The sequence below is a fragment of the Epinephelus fuscoguttatus genome, linkage group LG12, assembly GCF_011397635.1.
Source record: "Epinephelus fuscoguttatus linkage group LG12, E.fuscoguttatus.final_Chr_v1".
Lineage (NCBI taxonomy): Eukaryota > Metazoa > Chordata > Actinopteri > Perciformes > Serranidae > Epinephelus > Epinephelus fuscoguttatus.
The window spans coordinates 5,265,969-5,289,222 of NC_064763.1; the positions used below are offsets into that span (position 1 = coordinate 5,265,969).

Consider the following 23,254-nt stretch of genomic DNA (forward strand, 5'->3'; position numbering starts at 1 on the left):
TCTACTGTAAATGTTTTTTTTTGTTGTTCTTTTTTTGTATTTAGTAAATAATTTTTGTACCTAATTTGATTGAATGTTGTTTTCTGAAATGTTCTGCTTTGTTGTTTCGAAGTAAGAAAGAAAGTTAAAAACAACATTGGTTTCGAAAGCAAATACAAGCTTGATTTCTTATTTAAAAGTTGCTGTCACTCAGTTTTCACAGCTGAGGGCTGTAGCTACTGTGTGACTTCCATTTTTTGCCACCTTGCAGTTTTTTGTGCAAATACACAGGTTCAGAATAATACATTCTCATGTCTTTGCAGAATGATCAAGCATGTACAGTAGGGAGATACCTGGTCATATGAACAGTATTTAACGTACAAGGTACACAGATAAACAATGTGCTACCTTGCCACAGAAACATCTCCTTCCCCCAACCCTTCTCCTCCTTCTGTCCTCATGAATATTAGGGAATTAATGCGTGCAGGGAGGAGGGAAGGAGGGGGCAGGGACAAAGGGAGAAAGCGAGGATAGTGAGAGAAGAAAGGGAGGGGGAGAGCTGATATCGTCAGAGGCCCGGCAGTGCGCAGGCTCTGTGTGAGCTGGGCTGGCTGCCTATTGATTGGAAAACAACGGGCTGTGGGAGGACAGATAAGGGTGGCTGTGGGCTAACGGGTGAGGGAAGGGATACAGACCAAAGCTCAGACCACGCTGCCATCTTTACCTCCCAGATTTTCTTTTTCTCTCTTTCATCCTGGAATAAATGTAATTGCCACTGCTCATCGGATGGTTTTGCAGTGGAGGGAGGTTTAGACACAGATTCTCCTTGACTGGGAAGATCCTGCTTACACATCAAGCTACAACAACAGTGGCACATCTACTGCAGGTAATCTGTCTTCCTACTATACCTACAGTATCATCCAGCTGTTCATTCTTCCAGTCCTGACCTCACCGAGGTCCTCGTTCAGCATCATCCACCCTCCATCCTTGCCTTGTAACCATGGTTTCCTCCATCTCTCTGTCCTCTCTCCTCGCTGCTCCTCTCTCCCTCCCCCACTCTCATCTTTTTTCTCCCTCTGATGAGCTGATGACATGCACTTGCTTGATTTCCATTTCTGCCATGGCCGCCTGAATATTGATTTAAAGTGGGATCCATGTCTGTTATATTTATATGGGACAAAATCAGAATGATTTAACTGGCAGTTTCAGTACAAATATAATTACATTCCTGCTTGGAATTATTATTCTTTTTAGCCAAGGGTCATAATAGATGTGAGCAATAATTTCATTTCATTTTCCTGATGCTTGGCAGGCTCACAATAACTGATTTAATAACACTAGTCATGTGCTGACATTGTTCCTTTTTAAATGATATCCCTCAATTTGGAATTAAACCTGAAAAATGAACTCTCTGCATTTGACAAGCACAATGGTGTCAGCAGAAAAAAGCTTTCAATATCTGCAGTAAATAAGTGTTTGATTTGTTGTTTGGTCATGTAGTTGTTGTCATCCCTCCTACAGTAAAATGAGGTGAGTGATTTGGCTCCATTGCATTAAATGACCTCTGATGAGCTCTTGTGATTGGTTCTTGGTTCTTTCTATACCTGCATGCATGTGGAGCGTGGAGATGCACCTGAGACCATCACCACTCTGTGAAGGTCACATGCAAAAAAAGGCTGACACACATCCTAAACACACACTATGCGGACATTCAGTACCTGCACATCTCAAACACCTCCACATCATCTATCCTACAGCCAGCCTTAATGTTGATGCTGTGACTTCACATGTCTCTTTTTGCTAGAACAAAGCAAACCTAAGCTTGCAGTAAATAGAAATGCTACAGCGTGACTGAGAAGCTCTATGAGAAAATTCAATTTGTGATTTTACACCTTGCCAAATTTCAAAACAACAGCACATCAGAGCTTCCTGCAAAGAATCTCTGTGGCAAGTTAAGAGTCAGCAACTAATATTCCTTATTTGTGTAGATCAAATAACTTTAATTGTATCTACTGACAGACGGAAGTTGTCAATCACTGTCACACAAAGGGGGTGATTCATTCCTCTGCTGCAAGGATTCAATATGGAGTCATTTCTTCCCAGCGAATAAATTATAAATAAATGTTAAGTCAAGATGAAGCAGATGCAATAAAAACACACATCAGTACAGAGAAGAGAGAGCTATAGAGTGAGTAGACAAGACCCTGAAAAACACTATCCGTCTGTTGACGGAGCAGCACTTTGCTGAGTGGTGTGATGAGGAGGAAGAGGCTTGGACAAGCTTGTTTTTAAATGGGCTCCTCTGTACTCACCCACTTAGGCCAGGCCACGGTCCAGCAAAGCACACAGGATGAAATTGAGGCCTCACTACTGTAATTACGCTGCGTCAGACAACCTAACCGAGGTACAACTTCTCTTAAAAGTCTGGCTGAATGACTGCAGTGTCTTTTTGTAGGTTTGCACTCTGTCATTTCTGCTGTTTAATACAATTAATTTCATTCTTTATTTACTAATGGCCATAAGGAGCTCCAAGAAAGTGTTTCAGGACATTATGTCATACTGTAGGCTATGTGCTGCCCAAATGATCAAATTATCAGTCAAGTAAAAATGACCATCAGCTGCATTTGCTGCAGTTACTGAGTTGCTTTCTCTTAGTGTATCCACATGTCTGTGACCTCTGGATGGTGTGGTGAACTGGATTAATTTTTCAAGGAAGCTGAATAAGGTATCAACACCTGAAGCAAGAATTATCATTTAGGATTAGGGAAGTTAGGTTTTAACAGGCATTACTCTTACCTGTTAAATTAAGTGTACCCTGTCTATTTACAACTTTCCTAAATATAGAGACTTCTTCTTGGCATTGGCCTGTGATAGTCCCAGTTGAACCACTGGAGCATAACTTGCACTATGCAGATGTCAACAACTTCATTTGGTATGGAATCAAAGTAGAATATACTCTGAGGACATATTTAAAAGGATGATCAGTATTTCTGGGTTGAAGTTGAAAGTTTTTCCAGACTCTAATACAGTTAAGTGTTGTATTAAAAGGTAGTAATTACACTTATTTACTCCAAACTGTGCCGAGTATTAACTGTTTGCAGTAGGAGTTAAGAAATTATGTGTATTTGTTTTTCTGGTAATTCAGTCTGCCATGGGACAGCATATATACACAGGGAAGATCATAATTGTAAACAGAGACAGTTTTAGATTTTGGAATATTCCACCAGAGTATATGAGCTCCTTTGTTACTCTTGACAAGGAAAATAGTGAGGGTAAGAAAAAGCTTTCCACCAGTTAATGATCTATAATTACTGACCAAAAAAACCTGTGAATTATATATTTGTAAGGTTTTTATATCTTTCTGAGACAGAATGAGTTGACAGTTAATTGGACACAACTGCACTACCTTTAGCTTGAATAATTTTTAAGGGAACATTTTAATATATATCACACATTGCAGTGGTTTAACTATATTCTCCTCAATGGTGTGCCAAGCTGCTTTATTTGACAGGCTAAGACATATGGAACTCCCTGGCCTTGTGATTCCTTGTCCCTCTATAAGGTGTTATATTTAGGTTTACTACCTTTCCAAATATATTTTGAAATGATTTTCTGAAGTCTTTCAGACTCCAAAAAGCCTAAAAAGTGCCTTGAGTGGTATCATTGTGCTGCAAAAATATAGCTTTGGAAGAATAATTTATATAGCTGATATACATGCTTACACTGAGGTAAGAAGATGAGATCTCTCTGAACCAGAATCATCCTCAGGGCACCTTTATGATTCTGACTCAATTAATGATACAGTTTAGTGAAGGATAATTTGGCATTCATGAAAAATAGCCTTACTGTTATATATTATATACCATAGCATTTCCTTTTTTCATGTCCCAGAATCTTGAAAATCTCATCAGTTAAATATCAGAAGATGTACTTAATTAACTGTGGCTTACCAGTAACGCCAACTGGTTGGGTTCCCTTTGGGACCTGGTCCCCTTCTGGCACATCTACCTCCTCTTTGTCTAGACAACATGGTGCCATGGATTCCACATGAGGTAAGGCAGGCATGATTTAGAAGATGCCAGATTAATCCTTCTGGGACTCAGGGATCCATCTTGGTAAATCTGACAGATGAGGACCAGATGCAGAATTTTGGGCTTTGTCTTTTTTTTAATCACATTTGAAACTTAAAACATCAGTTTATAAGCTGTGCTGATTTATCAAACTCGATGCATTAAACACTATATGATCCCCACTCTCTCTTTGCAGGGTTCAGAGATTAACAGACAGGGGACACCATGGAAGCCCCTCTCGTGTGTTTGGATGAGGAGTTCGAGGACCTGCGGCCCTGCCGCATGGATGAGCTGGACCACCCATCGCTCAAACACTCCTCTTACTCTAACACTACCACCGTCCCCCTCACCTCCATCACCCGAGAAGACTTCTCTGAGCTGGAGAACTTCTCTGAGATGATGAGCTTCAAGTCGATGGAGGACCTGGTCAATGAGTTTGACGAGAAACTCAATGTCTGCTTCCACAATTACAACACCAAGACGGAGGGCCTGGCGCCCATACGCAACCAGTCACACAACCAGGAAGACGAGGAGAGGCTGCAGGATGAAGAGTGAGTGACAGTGACAGTCAGTTAATATAGTTTGTCGAAATATGCACATGGTACACTTACTGCAAATGTTCTAGAGCTTTCAGTACAACTGAGATCTTGAGGCTGATTTATAGTTGTGTATAGGCTCTACACAGAGCCTACAGAAGTGCCCTACACCGTTGTGAGAATTTATGGCCGACTTGTGCAGTGGTATGTCTGTTTTGCTCTGCACTTACACCTCCAAAAGTCTAATTGGCGGTGGCGTTTCTACCACACTGTGCTGTGTTTTTGGGAAGTGCCGTAAAGTTTTATCTACACAAGATACACCTGAAACACAGCTAAAACATGACTTAATAGCAAAAAATATTAAACACGAGTACAAAATTTTGCTCCATGTTAAATTGCAACCCTCACAGACAAAACACTTGTCTTTTGCTGAACACATTTTCCTTACAAATACAACATGCTAATGTTATTAGCATAAGACATTTTACATTGCATAAACTAGCATAGTGGCTTACAGAGTTTTCCTCTACTCATATGAAACCAGGAACAACAGTGACAGTTAACAAAAAGAAATTACAAAATGTGCCTCTATTTCAACTCACAAGGTTCACCAATAAATTGTTGCATACTAGACATGTTTCCCCCACATATTCAGCATGCTAATGTTATTAGCAAAAGCCTGTAACATTTTATGGTACACATTAGCCTAGTGGCTAGCGGACTTTTCTCCTCCTACATGTAGTATTTTTACACACTTTGGCACCTTATTAACATTATAACTACAAAAAAGATTTTCAGTGTGGATCAGTTTATTTTTATTGTGAACTAGAACTAGAACTACTAGAACTAGAATATGGTTTGGGGGACCTGGCACAAGATTTGGCTGGTGGGCCACACGTTGAGAGTTATTGCTATAGTCCATCGAAATGTATTTGCACCAGTATTTTTGGCTTAGAAACAGAAATAACTTGACTCTTCAAACAGCATCCAACAGTATACAGTTACAACAATGTCGACATACAGGTAATATTTAAAATAATTTTAGATTTTTTGGAAATCAGGCCAGCTGAGCTGAGAGGGACCCCCGGCCACATATATTGTATAAAATTGAATCACATATTTAACTGGGTGGATGGAGGTCACCAGGTAGAGGGCCACATTAGCCTCAGGCTGCAGTCCTGACCTGTAGTTGCTTTACAGGAATCTTCACTTTCACAGAGATAAGTTGTTGCAAAAGGCAAAATATGTTGGACTGGTGTTAATTTGTATTTTTAACATTTTTAATTTTGAAAAGAAAAAAAATGTATCAAAAAGGTTGTCAAAAATGAGCAAACACTAATTTGGCAACCCCTCTACAGTAACTCTGAGTACCCCTCAGGGGTCCTAGACCCCATCTTGAAGACACAGTCTTTACAGATTATAGACAAATAAACTAATAACTTTTCAGCAAAATGCCTATATTTGGGTGTATTAGGGCTTTGTGATACTTGGCCATCAGGTATACAAATAACCACAAATAGAGTGACATAATAAAATACCACAGCCAGACTATTCCTCCAGCTCTCTAATTACACACTAGCATAGTCATTATGCTGCCATTAATACCATACACATCAAGGCCTAAACAGTGGCTCAGCATGTCACACATGACAAAAGCCAAAATATTTCCACACACAGACCGCAACATCCCAAACAACCAGTCAATCAGCAGCATGACCCCACCCTTGCCAGCTCCACAGTGGGGCTGCATGCTGAATTATTCAATGTGCAGTGTTGTACGCCTCAGTTAGCTTTGGCTCTGTTGGTGTGTCTCTGTCTCTGCCTCTCCACCAGCTGACTGCCAGATCCTCCTCCTTTTGCTAGCAGGCTCCGAGGCGGAAATACACGTCCTCACACTGGGTGGATATGAATTCTGCTAAAAATAGCCTGACTGTAGGTGTAAGAGGAGAGATTTTGGAAAGGAATCACATGATGTTTCGAACACTATTAAATTGATTTTAAAAATGAGTCTGTAAGGCTTTGAGCGATTACTTAGCACAGAACACATGGGCTGTGGGTGGATGTAAGTCCACAGCACTAAACTAATCTGCATGTTATGAGCAAGACATGAACCTACTGCATTACTCTGATTTGTACTGTCACAGTCCACATAACAACCGTTCCAACCATCCTCTGGAGTTTTTGTCACCTCCCATTTCACAATTCTTGCAAGCAACAATCCATGCTGGGATTTCAAATCAAACTTGATTTGAGTCTCATTCACTAGATATTTATTCACCTCAAGCAGCTATTAATAGAAACAAAGACAGTACTGATGCTTGTAATACTGAGGACCTTGTCCTGTGTTATGACATATAAAATATCTCTTTTCCGTGGAGGGTGTAGTCTGATTTGAAGTGATAAGATAATGGTAATAAATAATGGTCAGCAATGAAAATCTGCTGTTTAGTTGAAAACAGTCTGTCGCATATTTGAACTTAATCCCTGCAGTTGCCTCATTAAAATCACAGATATAAGTCCGACAGGCTGATGGAGATTATTAAAGTATTAAACAAAATGGTTTCCCTTCAGTGGCTGCGGGCCACCAGTTACAGCAGGACAGCTTTGTAACATGGAGTTCCAGTTCCTGCTGGCCTGATGACCAAACCGCGTCCTTGTGTTATGCATGCAGTATGAGCTGTTGATGTGTTGTTGTGGTTATTGTGGTGATTACAGATTCTGGTTTTTAAAATGTCTTTTAATGAGGTGAGTTTAATTTCATTTAAAGTGCTTGGTTTCATTTAGAGGAAAAGGCAAAGTCTGATTGTTGTTGTACATTGTTGTCCGTTACACAGTATACAGTACAAAGCTACAGCCAGCAGCCTGTTATCCTAGCTTAGCATAAAGACTAGAAACAGAGGGAACAGTTAGCCTGATTCTGATGCGTTATTATGGATCCCACTGCGGTGTGATTAGCTAGCACTAGCCCTAACCATGACCTCTTTGCCCTTACCCTAACTGTCTCCAACCTCAACATGTCAACATGATGAGTACTAACCAATCAAAACACAGCAGTTCAGAACTTATCAAGAAAAGCAGTGGGACACATGATAACATGAAACTGACCAAAGATTTAAAAAAATAAATAAATAAATAAATCTGCCTACCAGGACTGCCCATTTTGTCCCACCAAAGTTGTTTGGATTTAGAATGTAGATCAAAACAGGAATTACTGGAGTCGGAGTCCATCAACATCTCCATTCCGTCAGCGCCAGAATTTTTGTGCAGTTTACATGCTGCTACATTTTCATAAAAACATCCATCTTCTTCTTCATTTGTTTTTGGACACAGCAGTGCATTTCTATTTACAAGATGTGTGACAGTGCCCCCTATCTTAAAACAGTGAAAACACAGATTGACAAAATATCTTGTCAATGGCGGGGAAAGAGTTAACTATGGAGACCAAAACTATCTTTTGTACCAGGCTGTAAACATGTTTATTTCTCATGTAAAGTTGGGCATTTTAACATGGGGGTCAATGGGGATTGACTGGCTCCTGGAGCCAGCCTCAAGTGGCCATTGGAAGGACTGCAATTTTTGGCATCTCCGTGTTGGCTTCATTTTTCTTCCCTAGAGGTTGCCGCTTTGCTAGAACTAATCCTAACCAATGCAGTCTCTTTCCTAACCCTAACTGTCTTTCACATTGATGTGATGAGTTCTAGCCAATCACAGCACAGTAGGGCAGGTCTTGCCAGTAAAAGCAGTGGGATAAATAATAGCATGGTTCTGAACAAAGATTAAAAAAATCTGCTGAACAGGACTGCTTCCTGCCAAGAAAAGCCTCGCATGGCCCACTTAAATGTTTAAAATTTTGCCACTTATGTTTTTGTATGGGGTAAACAAACAAGACGTAACAAGATATATTAAAGGCACTGGTAAGCAGATGTTTTTACCCTACAAGCCATGCTAAATGGCTGTCGGTACATATTAAGTTTACAAACAGAGTGGTGGCTTTCTTTTGTTTTTGTTCTTTAAGATGTGATTATAGAAGTTTAGAACAGCTATGTTGTATGTGCGTTATCTAGTTAGTTTGTTTTTTATTTCAGGAAAACATTTCAAAATACTGAACATTAAATGATGATGAACATGTTTCAAATAATTCATATTTTTTGGGACAACACTTGTTATTCTTCAGTCTTCATTGTAGAGTAAAGTGTATTGAAACTCTGACCCTGTTTATGTGCTGGTGCATACAGTGATGGCATGCAGGCATTGCTGGTGAGGTAAGCTGTTAGCTGAATGGTGTCCACTGTGTGTCGGGGTGTGGGCAGTGCCACTGGGAGCAGGGCAGCAGGCCTGAGCCAACCTCTCAGTGGAGGAGGAAAAAACACAAAGGAGACTTCTCTTCCAGTTTTCTGTCATTCTTCCTCAGACAGACGCTTGCTGCGAGTTGCAGTCAGAGACCACAGGCACAATGATGTGAGGAGCTTTATCTAAATCTCTGCTAAGGATACCTTTTACTGAGTAGTAAGCTGCTTTTTTCTGTTGTGCATTGTTCCTCTGCAGCCTCCAGCTCTACGTATTGACCACCATCATTGACTTGCCACATTGAAATACTGACTGAGTTGCAGGCTGCTGAAGACAGGGCTGAGTAGACCACCTTATAAGCAGGGAGATAAAACCACACCAAACTCTGGCCTAATGCTGTTATATAACTGTCTGACTACAGCGAGTGTGGATACACCAGCCTAAAATGGTAGACAGCCTGTAGCAGAGCTAAGGCCAAGATAGAGTCTTGATGCTTGGTTTTAATAGTTTTAAGGTACTTGAAAGCTAATGTGTACATGTTTGTGTCTCTGTGTTGTTCTGCAGTGTATGGGATGCTCTAACTGATAACTACATCTCCACTTGGGACGGCAACGATTCAGAGGGACTCAACGGTAATCTGTCTGACCAGGAGGTATGTGTAACTCCATATCTTTCTATTTGGTTTAGATCTGGGAAATGTGCTTTTAAGCCCAGTAATAAGTAAACTGTCTTTTTTACTTTGGAAAAATGAACTTAAATGGGTTTGTCCAACCTTTTAGCCACACATATATGGTAAACAGGACTGTCTTCAGCTGACCAAACCTTTTAGAAAATGTCCACTAGTATTATCTGCTGCACTAGTTTATAAGGGGAAAATATTCAGTTTTTTAGATGTAAATAAATGTAGCAACAGACTGTGTCATTATTTTTCATTTTGAGATGCCAAACTGAGTTCATTCTCTCTGAGGCTTGAGCTCATGCCGACACTTGAAGACATGCTCGCCCAACCTTGACTGGTGTTCCATTCAGCAGAGGTCTCCCTCTTCCTCTCCTCCCCTAATTGGCTGTCACATACAAGTGGACAGCAGGCACTTAGCAGTCCAGGCCATGTTCGTGCTGGTCAAGGCCGGAGCAGATGTTTTTACCCCAGAGGGAGAGGGCTGTTTTGAAAATGCATCATAGTGCTCAAATTCAGATAGATCCTGCCTTCAGTGGAGTTGTTGGAATTCTCTCAGAGTTTAACCTTTTCAGAACCCAATTATGTTTCAAACACAAAAAATATTGTAATGGTTGATTTCTACTCTAATGCACTCATAATCATTAGCAATAAATAAATAAATGAATAAATAAAATAATAATAATAGATTACTTGATTATGTGTTCTTGTGTGTGGCCTCACATTCTGCAGATCCACGAAAAAGAGGAGGAGGAGATGAACGAGAAGAATGACAATGCCAACTGCCTCAAGGAAGAACCTCTCATCACAGCTGATCAGGTGTGTGTGTGTGTGTGTGTGTGTGTGTGTGTCTCCTTAAGGGAGGAAAATGGCTATGTTTGTGTGTTCAAGATCAAACAGCGGTGTGTCTGTGTCCTGTTTGATAATGGGAAAAAGAAATCAGGGTGTAACATGAGACTCGTCACAGAATGGTGCTTGGGTCCCTCTCATCTTTTACCAGCCACTTTTCACACATGCATTTTTGTTTTTGTTTGCTGGAATTACCATCGTCATCTTTTAGGTATTTGAGCCTTTTTCATTCTGATTATTTCTTTTTTGTTGGTCAGCAGATCTAAGATTACAACTATGGAGTGAACAGGTCAACAATGTAGAATGGGTCAAGGCCGAGCTGTGCTTTCAGGACAAACAGAAAAATGTTATAATTGATTCCAAACACTACAGGTAACCAGTGTAGGGAGGTCAGAGTGGTGGCAGTGTGCTCAAATTGCTCAGGTCTTGTAAGAGCCGCTGTATTTTGCACAAGCTGGAGGCAGTTCATTGATTTCTGGGGCAATCCAGCCAAAAGGAGTTCTGGTAAAGACATTATCTAATCTTGGGCAATGCTTCTGGAAAAATGTATATACCATGATCAGAGCCCTGATGAACCGCAGACACAACCTTTGCATCGCTAGATGTGATATTTCTACTTTGATTTCGTCTTTTATGCTTGCATACTTTTTTGGACAGGCTCTTAATCAGGTCCAATAAAACTACTTGTGTCATGGAGTGCTGGACTGTTCTTATACCATGCTGGCACAGGAGTTTAGACAGATGCCTGCCCAAATCCAAGTCTGCCTCAGCTCTACACTGCTGTAGCCTGTGCAGACATCAATAATGGATCTAAGTATGATATGTACACTAATACAAGAGGCTTCTGGCATTTTAGTGGCCACACCCTACTGACAAATGGATGGTTATGGATGTGTGTGTGTACTTATCCCTGACTCCTCATCTCTTTCCTGTCCATTCACCTGTCTCCCTGTATCCTTCCATTTTACTCTATCTCTTCAAGGTCATTGAGGAGATAGTTGAGATGATGGAGAACTCTCCGGATCCCGGCGAAACTGAGGAGGAGGATGAAGAGGAGGGCAGCCACTGCTCCTCCAGGACCAACCCCTCCCTGCTGGAGGAGATCAGGCAGCTGTCACAAGCCTCCAACAACAACTGCTCCTATGAAGGTAAAACTGAAAACAAACCATGTTGCGTTTTTTTTTTAATAAATGAAACTTTCTAACTGACACTGGGTCAGCAGTTGTTAGATAAATTTGTTAACTGCTCCTGGTCAGGATGTTCTCAGCTGGTCTGGGATGTGAACAGGCTTCAGTGCTGTCAAACATTGTTCCTTGTAGATTTGCCTGGCCAAGAAACTACTTGGATTGGCAGCAGGGTGATCAGTCTTTCTAATGGCAGTATCCTTTAGGTGGCATTTAATGTTTCTCTTTTAAGCATGCTGCACAACATCAATAAAATACCAAACGGCGAGACCATCCTCAAATAAGTTCTTGCCATAGGCTGGGCATAAATATCATCATCTCTATTTATAGGAGAGCCAACAGGAAGGCCAGTTTTGATGAGTGCATGGACACCATGGTCAAAGACAAACCTGTACACATTGCAATATATACAGTATAGCCATCGTATGTAACAAGTTCTCCTATATTCAGTCTTCAGATCTTCTTTTTGGGTTATGAATGGAGAGATATATATCGTACTCATGTTCTCTGCAGCCAGCCAAGTCACCAGTACTCCCCCTCAACATGTCAGGTTTTGATGTAGTAATCCACATGGTTACACACACTTGTCTTTATCATTTCATCAGGTCTGTAGGTGAGAGTTCAAGTGAACAAGGTTTTTTTCTGCCATAAGGTGTCCTGTCACTGAACACATTGGAGATTTATGTGGAGCCTCTGTCTGAGTTGCATTCATTTGTCCTTGCTGCTGTGGGAATGGGAGCTGAACGCATGTGAGAGAAAGCATCTTTTGGGTTCTCACAGACTTGTGAATTATTGATTTGTCCAATTTTTTTGGTGTGTAACTTCGTTAGTGTTTAGTGTTTTACACTTACTTACATAATAGGTATGTACTGTTGCTTATACGTGAATTTTTAGCTTTTACTCCAATATGTTAAAACCCTTCCCTGAAATCCATGTTGTACTTTAGTGTATCTGTGAAGTACCTGTGGTTCTAAAAAGATCATATAGAAATAACTTGACTTAACTACTTGCTTGATGATAAAATGAGCTGCGGGGTAACTGGATCTCTTCAGAGGGAAAGGACAGCATTGTTTTTTACTCTTACACATGTTTGGCTTGTCTTTTTGGTATGTAATAATGTTTTTAAGTCTGATAGCTGGACAGATAAATCATCAGCAACATTGTAGAGGAGCAATGATTGTATGATCAAATTGTCCATGTACTTTATACTCTGTACTGTTAATGAACCATAATTGTAACTTAATTTTATCATAGAGTTTGGAATAGGGCCAGAAACATGCAGCAAAACTGTCATTACCTCACCATCACTACACTACTGAGAGGAGAGTATGTGGAGAGAAAGACAGTGAAAACAGAAACAAACAACCAATAAATCTGTGTCAAAATCAGCCGGGGAGGAGCTAGTTATCGTGTCCTCTAAGCAACCAGTGGCAACAAACAGCTCACAGAAGCTGCATGATTTACATTGTGAAGTGTTCAAGCTCTTTTCAGTAAAAATACGTTTTAGGTGAAGGTAAATGAACAGGTTCTCATGATGTGTTCGGTGTAATCTTGTAAAATGCAGCTTTGGGCGAGAGACTTGAATAAATACAGCTGTTGGAAGAAGAAATTTGTTGATGGTTTATCACAGCACTTTAAAATAGATATTAGAAAGGGAATTATGATGTATCATATACAGTTAAAAGACTTTTTACTTATTTTCTTAAAGATGTTTTTCATGTGAAAGAAGGTTATGTTAAAGGTTGTTTCGTAAATCTGTATTATTGAATTTATGCTCATTCAAAGGTAGTGTAATGAAGGACTGAATGACTTTAAAGGGCCAGTGTGTAATATTTGGCATGGTTTATTGTCAATCTGAATCTGAATCTGAATACTCTACCCATTAATATGTTTATATAAGTGTATAACCGCTATAAAATAAAATTTGTTTGGTTTTCGTAGCCTTATAATTATGCTTTTATATATATATATATATATATATATATAGCAAGGGCCTTGCTTTAGAGAGGTCGCCATCTTGTGCTGCCATGTATGTACGGCAGCCTGAGCGGACAATCCAGCCAGCCAGAGAATGCGTTGTGCGCGTATAAATGAACCAACGAAGACAGCGGAAGGAAGGAAGAAGGAGGAGGAAACAGCAGAGAGTGTTAGTAGTTCGTCGATAGAGAGTAGTGAAAAGTTTTTTTAGTTATAAAGTTTGCAAATGGACCACACTTACCACGCAACAGGAGAGAATGAACCCGAACCGTCATCTGAGAGGAAAAGAAGACACAACTTCACTCCTTGTGATGCACTCTCTGCGGCGCTTTTCCTCCTGATGATATATCTCCCCAACGATGGCAGCAGTAGCACCGAATCCCATTCTGTGCATTCAGCCTCTCTCCTCGCCCGCTCAGCATCAAACAAATGGAGTTCCTCATCTGTATGCTCCGGCTCAAACAGGTATGGCTCTGGGTCTGTGTCCACTACAAGAATCTTCAAAATCGCGTTCAGAGTCGTCCATTGCAGCTACTATAGTCCGGAGATATTGCTAGGCTAAATAAACAGCTGAGCTCTGTTTACAGGCTACGCTGTCAGTCAGTGTGTGAGCTGGAGACTGGTGGAGCAGAGAGGGGAGGGGGGTCCCCACTCGGAATGGTAAACGAGTATGTGTGTATAAAGTGTGTGTGTGTTACGCTAGAAGAGTCAGAGTTTGGGACGGAGTCTTTTACCCCCTGGAGTGTTACCGGAGTTTTTGGAGTGCTCAAATAAACGGGCCTTTTTCCTGAACGCTCCTCTGGTCTCCTGCTCGTGAGGGATTCATTACAATATCGTAACATGGCTTAGATTTCTAAATAAACATTCACCTCGTCGCTAGATAGACCTACTCCTGAAAAACTCGTGCACAAGGCTTTTTGTCCCTACGAGGCCACCATCATTTACTCGATGGGAGGGGTGAGCGAGTGAGCCCTGCAATCTAGAATTTGACCACTGATGTCACTGTTTTCAACCCATTTTACACACTGGCCCTTTAAAACTATTCATTTATTTTTTATAGTGTAGATTCCTGTGTTTTTCTGGCACAAAAGAAGAATAAATAATAAAACAACAACAACAACAACAACAACAACAAAAGAAACACCAATATAAAAACACTGGTATCAGCTATTGGAGAAATTGTTGCTAGTGACTGAACCGCCCACAGTTCATGTGGCAAAGATACTGCTTTCTTTCAATGGGTCACAAGCAGCAAAGAGCTGCTGGGAATTACTGATGGGGAAATAAAAGCCAAAACGGGTCGGCTGTTAAAATCTCTCTTTTTTGTAAAATAATAATATTGTCACAATGTCACAGAGACCAAACAATGTTACAAGAAAGACTAACAGTAAGATTAACTCTCAATTTTGCTCTTTTGGTCAAAGTGAACCATTTACAGTAAATTTTAGCTCTGAGTTTGACCATGTTTTAGCATTATGTCTGAACCTATGGGTAAGAAAAACTCCTGCACAAGATAAAACCCAACTATCCCTTCCAACCTCTTCTCTGCAGGCCTGAGCCTTATGCCCAGCGCAGCACTCATTGAACTGTTGCACAGGGTGGAGGCCGCCATCCGTGAATACTCAGAGGAGCTGGTCAGCCAGCTTGCTCGGCGTGAGGAGCTGGAGTTTGAGAAAGAAGTAAAGAACACGTTCATCACGGCCCTGATGGAGGTGCAGAACAGGCAGCGGGAGCAACGCGATGGCAGCAAACGCAGACGCCGGGACAAAGCCCTGAGCCTGCAGGGGGGAGGGACGGCACCTGTGAATACAGCTCCCACAGGCCACACGGAGAAGACAGGGAGCATGCCTGTCAAGGTGGGAAGCTTTACACACCTTTTAACTAGTTATATAATATGAATGTGTTTGTGTGTGTGTGTGTGTGTGTGTGTGTGTGTCACAACTTAGGCCCTTCTACACAAGAGTTTTGCAAATGTGTGCTGTCATCAGTATCATTACATCAGAGTTAATTACTCTGCAGTGGGATGGATTTACTAAGAAAATGGCATTGTGCAAATGTGCACTGCAGTTTTCATTGAGTTAAATTAGAAAAAGGTAAAACCACAGTGCCTGACAACTCTTCCCCTTCCCTCCCTCTGACTCTTAGCATAATGGATCTCAGGTCCATTAGCCTCTTAAGTATCTTCCAGGAAAGATCCTAAAGTGACCCGTCGTCTTCAAACAGGAACAGCCCAGTCTAGTCTACTCCTGTCCAGTAACAGAGAAACAACCTAATGGATTTTCCCTCCATGCAATGCAGCAGCAGTGTTTTTAAGTGGTGACTGCTGGGTACCTGAGGCTGCATTACTAAAGTAATATAAATGTAGATGGCTTGATGACGTAGATGTGATATAAACAATAATGTTAATCTTATTTCGACATGATGTTTGTGTGAGATGCTAAAAGTTCTGTACTCTGATGAAACATACTCTGGATCATACAGTCAACTTAATTGAGGAAATGATGATCACTAACTTGTAATAATGTTCTGTGTGTGTGTGTGTGTGTGTGTGTGTGTGTGTGTGTGTGTCCCGGTTGGGACCTACAGCGTTTCAGCATGGAGGGACTGTCTAACATCCTGCAGACCGGCATCAGACAGACATTTGGAAGCACAGGGAATGAGAAACAGGTAAGGTCAAGGTCAAATGTTTTATTAAAGGATCAAGTGTGACATAGTTGCACTAAGCTGGAAATGAAGTTTGCTTTACAGAACATAACAGTTAAATGATGAAACTGACACTAGACATTGGACAGCAGTATTTCCAAGCAATCACTACTATGATAAAGTAAATCATGTCCATGAATTATTCAACTGAATAACTTACATGAAGGGCGGCACGGTGGTGTGGTGGTTAGCACTCTCGCCTCACAGCAAGAGGGTTGCCGGTTCGATCCCGGGCATGGGAGCCCTTCTGTGCGGCTTCCTCCCACAGTCCAAAGACATGCAGATTGGGGACTAGGTTAATTGATAACTCTAAATTGTCCATAGGTGTGAATGAGTTGAATGAGTGAATGGTTGTTTGTCTCTATGTGTCAGCCCTGCGATAGTCTGGCGACCTGTCCAGGGTGTACCCTGCCTCTCGCCCGATGTCAGCTGGGATAGGCTCCAGCCCCCCGCGACCCTCAAGAGGATGAATGAATGAACTTACATGAAGAACTGTATATACATGTATCATATCAAAATATGTGGTTGCAGTTTTATAGTAACATGTCCTTAGAAATGTAATAGCAAACATGAATTACTGAAAGTATATATGCTGCTGTGGTAGCACTATTTGATTCCAGTGAGGATACCATTCATATGTATGTTAGAGCCAGGGGCATAGATGTAGACAGTGCAGGCAATGCAGCTGCACTGGGGCCCATTGGGTGGGGGCCCTGCAAATGATTCAGATTGACACCTTGGAACTACACCTGTGTTTATAAAAAAAAAACAACCTCACAATAAATTGAAAATGGTTCCATGATTTTATCTGATTTTATTTTGTTTTATTTTATTTTTATTTGATTCTATTTTAATTTTGGGTAAAACAGTCAGTAGCAATCTATAACAAAATTATAGGCTTATTTTACATGACCTACAAAAATTGTATAAACTATACACATATTTATATGTATATTTAAAAACTGAACACAAAAAGTAAGTAAATTTGTGTTTGGTAGATTATTTCTTTGCTGTAACAATGCTTCTTGGCAATAAATCTTATACTGTTGGAAAGCGGAGTACGTGGGTTTGGCCCATGAAAAATTTGCCAAATCTTCTCTGCCAATGCCAAACAGCTTTTTTTTTTGCTATTGACTCTTGTTTGGTTTTGTTTGGTGGATTGGATGATTGAAGTCTGAAACAACAAGACATATTGGCAATTTCACAATTTATTCATTTAACAAACAGGAGTCTCAGTAGCGTGTGGAAGAACCATACAAAGTCACAACAGCCTGGCACCTCCTCCTCATGCTGGTCACCAGCCTGGCCACGCACATTCTTCAACCAGCATTTGTCCCAAGTCAGCCAACGTGGTTGTGTTGGTCACTCTGGCACGAACAGCACGCCCAGGCTGATCACACCAGTGTTCAATGGGGTTGAGGTCAGGACTGCTGGCAGGCCATTACATCCTCTCCACTCCCAAATTCTGGAGGTAGTCTCTGATAAACCCTGCTCCCTGGGGGCGAGCGTTGTCATCTTTGAGAATAGAGTTTGATCCCAGACTGTGGTGATATGGGAACGCCACTGGTTGCAGAATTACATCTCGATATTTCTCTGCATTGAGATTGCATCAAATGATGACAAGCCTTGTTTTTCCAGTGAGGGTGATGCTGCCCCACACCATTACACTGCCTCCACCAAAAGACGTTACTCCATCGGTGCAGCAATCAGCAAAGCGTTCTTCGTGTCTTCTCCACACTTTGACCCTATGATCTAACTGCCGTAGGCAGAATCTGGACTTGCTGAATATAACGTTCTTCCACATGTTCAGGTTCCAATGCACGTGTTGCTGACACCAGCACACACGGGCCTGACAGTGAAGAACAGTCATGGCAGGTCTCCTGGCAGCCCTTTGAGATCGGAGATTGGCTGCGTGCAGTCTGTTCCGGATTGTCTGGGCAGAGAGCCTTCGGCCATATCGTCCTGCAGACCTTGACTGCAAATCTGTAAAAGATTGCCTACGGTTCCTAAGTGCTGACAGGATGAGGAAATGGTCTTCTTGGGTTGCTGTCTTCTTGGGACACCCACTTCGCGGCTTGTCTTTCCCCCGTTATATGTAACTTGCCACAACTTGGTTTTGCGGAACACCAACTTGAAGTTGCCCTATCGCACGGGCCCTATCCAGATCAGTCAAACATGGCATGCCAAATCTTGGAGGAGACACCAACTGACTACTATAGCAGGGCCATGCTCACAGGTGCTGACAATCAGGTGCCAATCGGGCACCTAATTGTCAGCACCTCGGGGTATCAGAAGCTCAAAACAAGAGTCAATAGCAACTGCAAAAAAAGGTGATTTGGCAAATTTTTCATGGGCGCAACCCACATTCTCAGCTCTGCTCCTCATCCCACAAATGCATGATCCTTACAAATGTGGCACCATTTAAAAGGAAAATAAACACGCTTTCCAACAGCATAAGATTTAACGTCTCTCTCTCTCTCTCTCTCTCTCTCTCTCTCTCTATATATATATATATATATAGATACATACATATAGTATATATATATATGTATGTGTAGTGTTAAACTATTAATTTCTTATTTTTTTGATATATTTGTCATTTACAGGTATACAATGATGATTGTTGGATAACATGTACGTTAATATTGTCTAATATCAAGTCTCTATTTGATCATGTGACAAGATGATACCTTCTGGTTGCTAGTTTAGGCGCAAAAATCTGTCAAGACTGACAAGCTGAGCACATCTACAAGCCCAGTGAGCAGTCATTGCTTTTATACATAAAATCGGCAGTCAGAAAGGACAAGAGAGAAACAAACAGGAGGAAAAAGTAGCAAAGCTTCCTAAATTAGGTTCCTGTGGCTTTTTTTATAAACAGTTGCCAGAGGTGTTTGTGTGTGTGCACCTTATAACTGGTAACTAGCGTGCACTGGGGCCTGTTCAAACTACCATACAGCACTAGCTAGAACTTAAGTTGTAACTTCCTAACAGCAGGAAGGAGCTGTGCTGTATAGCAGCCAGTGCACAACCCTTTCAGGAAATGAGCTCAAGTACAGTTTCACCGGCTGCACTGCCTATATGCACTAGACTGTCCCAGTTTTTGTTTTTTAATTGTCTGTGACCTGCCAAGGGACAAGAGATGTAAATTAGCAGTTCTGCTATCTCTGGCATATTTACAGATGTATTTATACTGATGTTCATCAATATGCATTGTCCCTTCCAAATAAAGGCTTAAATTAAATAAATAAATAAATAAAGTGCGAACCGTGACAACAAAGAGAGGATGGGGAAGGGAACAATGGAGAGGTCAAAGGAGAAACTGACAGACAGAAGCAAGTTTGCAGTGGTTTCATTAATTGTTGGTTCATGCTTAAAATTGGGGTAAAAACAAATATCTGTATTAACAGAAAATAAGTTTGCAGGTAACAATGAATACGCAGTTTTGCTTCTACTGTTTACTTCTGCTGTGCATTGTGCAAAAGCTTCTGTTGATGACACACCTGTGATTACAACAAGGAAATGATAAAAGACATAGTTTCCTTGGATTACAATGGTTCTGCTCAACACTGGTGGAAACACAAGCTGGTTCGCTAAACAACACCAGGGGTCCGAGAATCCTGAGCTCATATACACAGTTCAGAGGTAGGCTTTCTAAAGATGACTAACCTCAGAAAAGAAATGATAATGAACTGAGGCTAGAGTGAAGTTAAACTAAACATAGCAGGGTTCCAGATTTATTTTTAACAGAAAGATATGAGAGTGGTGTCAATCTTTCCATCTAACTCTTGGCAAATGCTGTATTGACATCTGTGAACACTGAACCTGTCTGTTTTCAGTATCTAAACACAGTTATTCCATATGAGAAGAAAGGCACCCCTCCATCTGTTGATGACCTGCAGATGCTCACGAAGAGTAAGTATACTTGTCCAGTACATTTGTATCAAAGGTACATAATAAGTACTGGCTGGATAAAAGTGTATAACCAGAGTTGATTCACTGTCCATTTTTGTCATGTAGTTCTTTTTGCCATGAAGGAGGACAGTGAGAAGGTGCCTACACTGCTAACTGACTACATTTTGAAAGGTAAATACAACAACGTTAGTTATAAAGTTGAGGTGGGAGGAAATCTTGAAAATAAATTTGAATATATACCTTCCTCCTGCTGCTCCCCCCCCGCTTTAAGTCCCTCTCACCAGATGAACATGGGCATATGCACACAGTTCATACAGTAGCCTAACCCAGTGTTTCCCAAACACTGATTTATTTAAAGTAAAATTACAGTGTGTTCTCCGATTTAAAGATTGTCTAGTAAATTCAGTTATTGCCAAATTGAACTTTCTCACTTTGCTACAAGAATCACTACATCAAAGTAACTTCATTATATCTCTCATAGGGGCTTAACATTATTATGCACTGTTTTTCCTCTCTAGTGTTGTGTCCTACCTAAAGCGTCGTCAGGCCAGAGGCCACATTGTGATGGAGAATTCTTCCCCGGGGGCTTTTCTAATCCTCCTCGCCTCTGGCCCAAGCTGCATGACCTTCCATCTTTTACCATTATCAACCATGGATCCTCACCATCAACATTATTGTATTCACCTCAACTATGACTACTGCCTTTCGCTGAGCTCACCTTCTCCCTTCCTGCACATTAAGCTCAGGCCAGACCCCAAATGGCCGCCGTCTGAATAGTTAAACAAGTGGGACAGCCTATTCCACATTTAAAGGACTTCACTAATGGAGCATGACATGCTATTAAATATCACAACACCACTTTGGTACAGGGATACAACTTTATGGTTGCTTTCTTTTCCTTATTTTTTATGTTACAGTTTCTTCTTCTTTTCTTTGTTCCCTTTAACAAAATCTCAATGTTGCCAACTTTTGACACTTATTCATAAACTGACCTCTTAACCACTGGGTCCTGTTGATTGTTGTATTTTTTGATTCATAGGAACTACACTGTAAAATAAGTGAAATGCCATACTGCATCCACATGTGATCATCTCCCTGTATTGCTTCAGATGGAAAGAGTGATTAATTTGAATACAAAAGCCATGCACCTTTTTCTGCCTACTTAGTACTGTAGCTCCATTTGAATGACAACAAACACACGACTATTACGGGTGCAGTGCAGTGCATTACAATGTTTCCTTTTTTTTGCTTCACTATCTGAATATCCAGTGCTCTTCTGACTTTTTTGAAATTTCTTTTCATTTATATCTAAATATTTGATATAAACTCTGTTGCTGATTTTCTACTTTTATTTACTGTGTCATCAGAGCGAAAGGCTTCTGTTCATTCCACCCTGTTCAGCCATGTGGAGGTGTATCACTGAGTTGTCCTTGGATATATCATCCCGTGATGAGATGAGCTCATTTCAATAAAGGCGTGCATATTTGCATATTAGCATATTTATGACTTCCTTTGCGCCATGTAGGTGAATGTTACATCGCTAATCGCAAATTCTAATAAACATTCTACCCTAGAGTTGACTGCGTCTGCTTTTTTCTGTCTTAACCTTTTGAGTTTAGCTGGTGACATGATCAGTGCTGATTAGCTGGTGTAAGAAAACCAGCCACAGCAGGTTGGGTTACTTTGACTTCATGATGGTTTTTTGTTTGTTTGTTTGTTTGTTTTTTTTGTTTATGCCCCCGTGCCCATGGTAGCCATGGTCCATGTCCATCCTTCCTAATGTGAACACGATATTTCAAGAGAGCCTTTAGGAAATACCTTCAAATTTGGCACAAACGTCCACTTGGACTCAACAATACAGTTTATTCATTAGATTTTGGTAGTCATAGGTCAAAGGTCAAGGTCACTGTGACCTTGCATCTGTCTCATTTTTGTGAAAGCAATGTCTCAAGAACACAAGGGAATTTTTTTTAAAAAAATTTGGCACAAACGTTTGCTTGGACTCTCTTACTTGCACAATGAACTGCTTAGATTTTCATTGTCAAAGATCAAGATCATTGTGACCTTGCATCCATCTCAACCTCATGAGTGCTATATTTCCTTGAGGGAATGTCTTCAAATTTGGCACAAGTTTGGCGGTATTTCAAGCATTTTTTGGACGATTCAAGTCAGGGATGCTCAACTTGATTGCCCAGTGGCCACTTTTGTAAAATGACAGGTGGCCAGCGGCCAGTTGCAGCAGGCCAGCACAGGTAAGGTATACACAAGGGTAGGGGCCCTGGCCCTTTTTCTTTTTTTGATAGTATAAAGAAGTCCTATTTTGATGTTTATATACCCTTTGGCAACTAGTTTACATTCAAAGTACATGATAATAATAATAATAATAATAATAATAATAATAATAATAACAATAACAATGATACATTTTCATTGCCCAGTCTTAGTGCAACAATGTCCCATATGAGTATAAAAAATGACTTGTGATGTCACTAAATCCTGCTGATATTCCCAGGTGATTTAAGGTTATTAAAAAGAAACTCTTCTTCTCTCAGCAGTGAATTTCGAATATCACAGTGAAGGAACAATAAGCAGAACAGGTTTGAGTGGAGGGGGACTGAAGTCTTTCTTTTCTTATTTATTTTTTTATTATTTTGTGTGAAACTTCAGGAACCAGCTACTGTAACAAGGATCACATTTTCTGTACTCTGCAGTGCATAAGAATTACATATGCATGGCTACATGTTATTCTGTCAGATAACTGACTTCATTTTACACTTCATGAAATGCTCTGTGTCCTGACATAAATAGCAAGTATGGATCATTACTGGTTACAGGAATATCTATTCCTACACAGATTGTATGGTTTCTGTGTGTTGATGAAACTTACAGTACTGTCTCTCAAACCTGATTGGTCAGATCCATTCATGTTGACACTGTCCTGAAGCTTACTGTCCTCAGCAGGACGGGACCAGAACCACTCAGTCAGGTTCAGGTTTGGACCAGATGTCCCTGTGTCCATTATTGCCACAGTGAGTTTTAGTACATCATAAAAAACACTGACCAGAGCCATTACTGTACGTC

The 23,254-nt window shown here is 40.8% G+C and overlaps 1 protein-coding gene across 1 annotated transcript; it reads left to right on the forward strand.

Annotated features, from left to right (window-relative positions):
- The first annotated feature begins 595 nt into the window (after nucleotides 1-595).
- fez1 (fasciculation and elongation protein zeta 1 (zygin I)) lies at nucleotides 596-21,748 on the forward strand. The gene is made up of 10 exons (XM_049591576.1): nucleotides 596-865; nucleotides 4,246-4,600; nucleotides 9,437-9,524; nucleotides 10,281-10,367; nucleotides 11,380-11,545; nucleotides 15,110-15,414; nucleotides 16,145-16,225; nucleotides 20,098-20,173; nucleotides 20,279-20,344; nucleotides 20,692-21,748. The coding sequence occupies exons 2-10, from the start codon at nucleotides 4,275-4,277 to the stop codon at nucleotides 20,706-20,708; spliced, it is 1,212 nt and encodes a 403-aa protein (XP_049447533.1). The 5' UTR covers nucleotides 596-865; nucleotides 4,246-4,274; the 3' UTR covers nucleotides 20,709-21,748.
- The last annotated feature ends 1,506 nt before the right edge of the window (nucleotides 21,749-23,254 follow it).